Here is an 8129-nt window from a genome sequence, read left to right as displayed (position 1 = left end):
GATGTGCAGACCAGCTAGCAGATGTTCTCACTGACATCTTCAACATCTCCCTGAGCAGCACCACCATTCCAACGTGCTTCAAGGCCACCACCATCGTCCCCGTGCCGACAAAGTCTTCAGTGTCCTGCCTGGATGACTACCGTCACGTTGCACTTACATCCATTATCATGAAGTGTTTCAAGAGGCTCGTCATGAGGCATGTCAAGACCCTGCTTTCCCCCTCACAGGACCCTCTGCAGTTTGCGTATTGTCCCAACCGCTCAACAGATGACGCCATTGCCACCACCCCCCACCTGGCCCTAACCCATTTGGACAAAAAAGACATCCGTTCGGATGCTGTTCATAGACTTAAGTTCAGCATTCAACACAATCATCCTTCAGAAACCGATTGGAAAGCTGAGCCTACTGGGCCTGAACACCTCCCTCTGCAACTGGATCCTAGACTTCCTGACTGGGAGACCTCAGTCAGTCCGGATCGGGAGCAGCATCTCCAACACCATCACACTGAGCACGGGGGGCTCCCCAGAGTTGCGTGCTCAGTCCACTGCTGTTCGCTCTGCTGACCCACGACTGTACTGCAACACACAGCTCGAACCATATAATCAAGTTCGCCGATGACACGACCGTGGTGGGTCTCATCAGCAAGAACGACGAGTCAGCTAATAGAGAGGAGGTGCAGCAGCTAACGGACTGGTGCAGAGCCAACAACCTGTCTCTTAATGTGAACAAAACAAAAGAGATGGTTGTTGACTTCAGGAGGGCATGGAACGACCACTCCCCGCTGAACATCGACAGCTCCTCGGTAGAGATAGTAAAGAGCACCAAATTTCTTGGTGCTCACCTGATGGAGAATCTCACCTGGTCCCTCAACACCAGCTCCATAGCAAAGAAAGCCCAGCCTTAACCACTTGGCCACGCGCCAACGGTGGTAGGTAAGGACAAGAGGAATTATCACTTCAGGTGGCGGGAAGATGGGGTGAGTGCAGATGGTCAGGGAATGGAGGAGATACAAGCGAGGACAGCATCAATCGTGGAGAAAGGGAAACCTCCTGGTGGAGGCAAAGGAACTGAGAAAGGGGAATAGTGTTTTTATAGGAGATATGGTGGGAAGAATTATAGTTGAAATAACCATGGGAATTTGTAGGTTTGTAAAGGTGGAGAAGGGGGAGAGAGGTGTCAGAAATGGACCAAGTAAATTTATGAGCAGGGTGGAAGTTGATGAAATTGGAGAGCTCAGCATGGGTGTATGAAGCAGCACCAAAGCAGTCATCAATGTAGTGGAGGAGGAGTTGGGGAGCACTACCCGAGAAGACTTGGAATATGAACTGTTCTACATAGCCATCGAAGAGGCAGGCATTTCTCGGGCCCATAGAGTCTAGGGAAAGTAGGAAGAGCCAAAGGAAAAATTGTTGGAGAGGACCAGTTCTGCCAGATGGAGGAGGATGGGGGGGGGGGGGGGGTTTGGAATTGGTTGGTTGTTGTATTGAGAAAGAAGTGGAGAGCTTTAAGGCCTTCTTGACATGGGCTAGAGGTGTATGGGGACTGAACATGCATGGTGAAGATGAGGTAGTCAGAGCCAGGGAATTGAAAGCAGCTGAGGAGATCGAGAGCATGAGAGTCTGATGGACATCGGTAGGAAAGGACAATAGGGGAATAGAATAAGGACACAAGTTCAATGAGACATCTGCAGGTAAAGACAATAGCCCTTCTGGGAAATCCATCCCTACCACAACCGGGGGTGCTCTTCACCAGAACGTTGTCGTTGGGTGGTGTTCCCACCATCCGATCAGTGATGAGCATGAAGGCTAGCCTCAACGGGTGTGGGAAGCCCCAACCAAAGGGTACTGACGGAGCATTGACCCATTGACCGCGGACGTCTGAATTCCCGACAGTCAGGCAGCGTCTGTGGAGACCGCTCTGTAGTTCCTCAAATAAGATTCCGCCCTCTGGGTCAGAGCCCGCCCCTCTGAGCTTGGCCCCGCCCTTGTTTAGGCCAACCCACAAAACCACGCCCACTAAACACAGCTTTTACATCACGCCAATCACACCGCCCACGGCCGGACGCGCGTGCGCACTGTCACTCCCCAATCAAGGAGGAGCTGCTGCCGGATGCGCTCTCTGTGCTTCCGGCGCGGCCCCATCCCGTCCCGTCCCGTCCCGGCCCGGCCCCGGGATGGAGGTGTTCAGTCGGCTTCGGCGTTTTGACGCCTACCCGAAAACGCTGGAGGATTTTCGCGTGAAAACCTGTGGGGGTGCCCTGGGTGAGGTGACGGGTGGAAAGAGGGAGAAGGTGGTGGGGACTGGGTTCGGGCTGTGGGAGTGTGGGGTGGAGTGGAGGGTGAGGTGGGAGTGAGGGGGAATGGGAAGCGGAGGGAGGTAGGGGAGATAGTAGGAGGGATGTGTAATGGAGGCTGTGTCTAACCGTTCTCTCCTCCGCAGTCACTGTGATCAGCAGCCTGATCATGCTGCTTCTGTTTTTCTCTGAGCTTCAGTACTACCTGACAAAGGAGGTGAGCCCCGCATTTATTAAGACTGATATGTAATAAAGTTTGCTTTTCGTGCAACAGACGAATAACGCGATAGAGTTCGTGGAACATTCAGAAATCTGATGGCAGAGGGGAAGAAGCTGTTCTTAAAAGTGGTTGTTCCTTTTGATTTTGTATTCGTTTGAGTGAGGCATCTGCACCTGTCGAAGCTGCTCCCTCAAGCATTGTTCTATTGACTGCAAAGCACCCTTCAAAGTGGAGCCTGGGTCCCTTATTTGTTCAGCGGGTCAGGCAGCATCTGTACAAAGCAAAGCAGTTAATATTTAAGGTCTGAGGCTCTCTGCCAAAGAATCTCTGTGGCTGCAGCCTAACTTGCTGAATATTTTCAGCAATGTTGGTTGTTTCAGACTTCCAGAATCCACAGAGTTTTCATGCTCTGCTTCTGTGTGACTGTATTGTGGCCTGGTTGGAGAAAACTGCTCCCTTGGAACCTGCTGTCTGCAGGTTTTGTCATTCCCATCTATAGATTTACAAATGTTCATAGAACACTACAGTGTTTTAAGGCATTTGATAAGGTTCCCCATGCAAGGCTCCTTCAGAAAGTAAATAGGCATGGGATCCAAGGAGTCCTTGCTTTGTGGATCCAGAATTGGCTTGCCCACAGAAAGCAAAGGATGGTTGTAGATGCTTCGTATTCTGCATGGAGGTCGGTGACCAGTGGTGTTCCACAGGGATCTGTTCTGGGACCCCTTCTCTTCCGGATTTTTATAAATGACTTGGATGGATTAGTAAATTTTCTGATGTCACAAAGGTTGGGGGTGTTGCGGATAGTCTGGAGGGTTGTCAGACTTCGATAGGATTCAAAGCTGGGCTGAGAAGTGGCAGATGTAGTTCAACCCAGGGAAGTGTAAGTGGTTCATTTTGGTAAGTCAAATTTGAAGACAATATAATATTAATGGTAAGACTCCTGGCAGTGTGGAGGATCTGTGAGATCTAGGTGTCTGTGTCCATAGGACACTCAAAGCTGTTGCGCAGATTGACTGTGTTGTTAAAAAGGAGTATGTTGTGTTGACATTCATCAACTGTAGGTTTGAGTTCAAAAGCTGTGAGCTAATGTTACAGCTATATAAGACCTTAGTTAGACCCCACTTGGAGTACTGTGTTCAGTTTTGGTCACCTCACTACAGGAAGGATGTGGATACTATAGAGAGAGTGCAGAGGAGATTTACAAGGATATTGCCTGGATTGGAGAGCGTACGTTATGAGAATAGGTTGAGTGAACTTGGCCTTTTCTGCTTGGAGCGACGGAGGATGAGGTGATCTGATAGAGGTGTATAATATGATGAAGGGCTTTGATCATGTGGATAGTCAGAGGCTTTTTCCACAGAGTGATGGGTGCATGGAATATACAGCTGGCGGTGGTGTTGGATGTGGATACAATAAGGTCTTTTAAGAGCCTCTTAAGTACATGGAGCTTAGAAAAATAGAGGGCTATGTGGTAGGGAGATTCTAGGCAGTTTCTAGAGTAGGTTACATGGTCAGCACAATATTGTGGGCCGAAGGGCCTGTAAAGTGCTGTAAATACCTATGTTCTGTGTTCTAATGCTAGAAGCAGATCATTTGGGTCATCTAGTCTGTGCCAAACTATTAATAGACAATAGGTGCAGAAGTAGACCATTCGGCCCTTCGAGCCTGCACCGCCATTCTGAGATCATGGCTGATCATCTACTATCAATACCCGGTTCCTGCCTTGTCCCCATATCCCTTGATTCCCCTATCCATAAGATACCTATCTAGCTCCTTCTTGAAAGCATCCAGAGAATTGGCCTCCACTGCCTTCCGAGGCAGTGCATTCCAGACCCCCACAACTCTCTGGGAGAAGAAGTTTTTCCTTAACTCTGTCCTAAATGACCTACCCCTTATTCTCAAACCATGCCCTCTGGTACTGGACTCTCCCAGCATCTGGAACATATTTCCTGGCTCGATCTTGTCCAATCCCTTAATAATCTTATATGTTGCAATCAGATCCCCTCTCAATCTCCTTAATTCCAGCGTGTACAAGCCCAGTCTCTCTAACCTCTCTGCGTAAGACAGTCCGGACATCCCAGGAATTAACCTCGTGAATCTATGTTGCACTTCCTCTATAGCCAGGATGTCCTTCCTTAACCCTGGAGACCAAAACTGTACACAATACTCCAGGTGTGGTCTCACCAGGGCCCTGTACAAATGCAAGAGGATTTCCTTGCTCTTGTACTCAATTCCCTTTGTAATAAAGGCCAACATTCCATTAGCCTTCTTCACTGCCTGCTGCACTTGCTCATTCACCTTCAGTGACAGATGAACAAGTACTCCTAGATCTCTTTGTATTTCTCCCTTACCCAACTCTACTTCGTTCAGATAATAATCTGCCTTCCTGTTCTTACTCCCAAAGTGGATAACCTCACACTTATTCACATTAAACGTTATCTGCCCACTCACCCAGCCTATCCAAGTCACCCTGAATTCTCCTAACATCCTCATCACATGTCACACTGCCACCCAGCTTAGTATCATCAGCAAACTTGCTGATGTTATTCTCAATGCCTTCATCTAAATCATTGATGTAAATCGTAAACAGCTGTGGTCCCAATACCAAGCCCTGTGGCACCCCACTAGTCACCACCTGCCATTCTGAGAAACACCCATTCACTGTTACCCTTTGCTTTCTATCTGCCAACCAGTTTTCTATCCATGTCAATATCTTCCCCCCAATGCCATGAGCTCTGATTTTACCCACCAATCTCCTATGTGGGACCTTATCAAATGCCTTCTGAAAATCGAGGTACACTACATCCACTGGATCTCCCTTGTCTAACTTCCTGCTTACATCCTCGAAAAACTCCAGTAGATTAGTCAAGCATGATTTGTAAATCCATGCTGGCTCGGCCCAATCCTATCACTGCTATCTAGATATGCCACTATTTCATCTTTAATAATGGACTCTAGCATCTTCCCCACTACTGATGTTAGGCTGACAGGACGATAGTTCTCTGTTTTCTCCCTCCCTCCTTTCTTAAAAAGTGGGATAACATTAGCCATTCTCCAATCCTCAGGAACTGATCCTGAATCTAAGGAACATTGGAAAATGATTACCAATGCATCTGCAATTTCCAGGGCCACCTCCTTTAGTACCCTAGGATGCAGACCATCTGGACCTGGGGATTTGTCAGCCTTCAGTCCCATCAGTCTTCTCATCACCGTTTCCTTCCTAATGTCAATCTGTTTCATTTCCTCAGTTACCCTATGTACTTGGCCCATCCATACATCTGGGAGATTGCTTGTGTCTTCCCTAGTGAAGACAGATCTAAAGTACTTATTAAATTCTTCTGCCATTTCTCTGTTTCCCATACTAATTTCACCCAATTCATTCTTCAAGGGCCCAACATTGTTCTTAACTATCTTCTTTCTCTTCACATACCTAAAAAAAAAAGCTTTTGCTATCCTCCTTTATATTCCTGGCTAGCTTGCGTTCGTACCTTATTTATTCTCCCCGTATTGTCTTTTTAGTTAAGTTCTGTTGTTCCTTAAAAATTTCCCAATCATCTGTCCTCCCACTCACCTTAGCTCTGTCATTCTTCCTTTTTTTAAATGCTATGCAATCTCTGACTTGCTTTGTCAACCACTGTGGCCCCTTCCCCCCTTTGAATCCTTCCTTCTCTGGTGGATGAACTGATTTTGCACCTTGTGCATTATTCCCAAGAATACCTGCCATTGCTGTTCCACTGTCTTTTCTGCTACGATATCGGTCCAGTTAACTTTGGCCAGCTCCTCCCTCATGGCTCCATAGTCTCCCCTGTTCAACTGCAACACTGACACCTCCGATCTGCCCTTATCCTTCTTAAATTGCAGATAAAAACTTATCCTATTATGATTGAAGATAAAAACTTATATTATGATTGCAGATAAAAACTTATCATATTAATCTGCCCAGTCCCATCATCCTGACAACACACACCAGTCCTCATAGAGGGATCAGAAGGGGAGAGAGTGAGCAATTTCAAGTTCCTGGGTGTCAATATCTCTGAGGACCCAACCTGGTCCCATCATATAGATGCAGCTACAAAGTAGGCAAGACAGCAGCTATATTTCATTCAGAGTTTGAGGAGATTTGGTTTGACAGCTAAAACACTGAAATGTTTCTACAGATGTACTATGGAGTGCATTTTAACTGGCTGCATCACAGTCTGGTATGGGGGGGGGGGGGTAATACACAGGATCAAAGTAAGCTGCAGAGAGTCGTAAACTTAGTCAGCTCCATCATGGGCACTAGTCTCACCAAAACATCTGCAAGGAGCGATGCCTCAGGAAGGTGGTGTCTTCATTAAGGACTCCCGTCACCTAGGACATGCCCTCTTCTCATTGCTACCATCAGGGAGGAGGTACAGGAGCCTGAAAGCACACACTCAACGATTCAGGAACAGCTGAATTTCACTCTGCCATTCAATTTCTGAATGGGTATTGAACCCACGAACATTACCTCATTATTTTTTGCACTACTTATTTAACTTTTTTTATATAAATGTATATACTTACTGTGATTCAGGTTTTTTTCTATATTATCATGTGTTGCATTCTACTGCTGCCATAAAGTTAACAAATTTTGATGTAGCTGGCATTTCCTTGTGGATGGGACTTGCTGAATGACAGATATTGTTTTTCCCTTTCCAGGTGCATCCTGAACTCTACGTCGACACATCACGAGGGGAAAAGCTGAGAATCAACATTGATACTATTTTCCCACACATGCCCTGTGCCTGTGAGTAAAGATTCAAACATTTTGTCTGACGACCCTAGCCTCCGTTGGCTGCTGGTTAGATAAGCTTTCATTTCTCCTTTTCACCTGAACTGCCCCCAAGCGCTGGACTTTGGCCACGCAGTGCGTGTGGCCGCTCTGTCATCTGGGTCTTGTTCCCCATGCCTTCTGTGGGCTTGGTTACTTCCCTAAAGTTCTGCTGGGAATCCACTGTTCTCTTTGCTCATTCTCTGGCCTGGCAGATAATATTTTAGTTATTCAGAGATTCAGCATACCTTCAACCTCAAGGAGCCACGCTGCCCTGCAAGCCTAGCCTAGTTACAGAGCAATTACCATGGCCAATTAAACCACTGATACGTCTTTTGACTGGGAGGGGAAACTGGAGCACCCGGAGGAAACCCACACACTCATGGGAAGGACATACAAATATCATGCCTTCAAATGGGGTACCTGCTGTTTATAATACTTTGTCTTTTCACTGTTAGATCTCAGTATCGATGCGATGGACGTGGCAGGGGAGCAGCAGCTCGATGTGGAGCACAACCTGTTCAAAAAGAGGCTGGACATGGTGGGCAATATCGTCACTTCTGAGGTGGAGAAACACGGTAGGGAGAGGCACTGGCGTAACCCAGTGCCTGATGACAGTTGGTTTATAAACTCGGTAGGGAGAGGTGCCAACGTGACCCAGTGCCCAAAGATAGTTGGTTTATAAACTCGGTAGGGAGAGGTGCCAACGTGACCCAGTGCCTGATGACAGTTGATTTATAAACTCGGTAGGGAGAGGTGCCAACGTAACCCAGTGCCTGATGACAGTTGATTTATAAACTCGGTAGGGAGAGGTGCCGGTGTGA

The 8129-nt window shown here is 47.3% G+C and overlaps 1 protein-coding gene across 3 annotated transcripts in view; it reads left to right on the top strand.

Annotated features, from left to right (window-relative positions):
* The first annotated feature begins 2095 nt into the window (after positions 1 to 2095).
* Positions 2096 to 8129, top strand: part of ergic3 (ERGIC and golgi 3) — a 44405-nt gene continuing 38371 nt past the window's right edge. For all 3 annotated transcript variants that reach the window (XM_073062287.1, XM_073062286.1, XM_073062288.1), the window contains exons 1-4: positions 2096 to 2261; positions 2440 to 2510; positions 7194 to 7281; positions 7764 to 7883. In XM_073062287.1, coding sequence (XP_072918388.1) covers positions 2174 to 2261; positions 2440 to 2510; positions 7194 to 7281; positions 7764 to 7883 — 367 coding nt within the window. In that variant the 5' untranslated portion in view covers positions 2096 to 2173. The remainder of the gene's footprint in view (positions 2262 to 2439; positions 2511 to 7193; positions 7282 to 7763; positions 7884 to 8129) is intronic.

Source organism: Hemitrygon akajei, chromosome 11 (assembly GCF_048418815.1).
Source record: "Hemitrygon akajei chromosome 11, sHemAka1.3, whole genome shotgun sequence".
NCBI lineage: Eukaryota > Metazoa > Chordata > Chondrichthyes > Myliobatiformes > Dasyatidae > Hemitrygon > Hemitrygon akajei.
The sequence above is the reverse complement of the archived record's forward strand: the minus strand, read 5'-3'. Positions and strand labels throughout refer to the sequence as shown.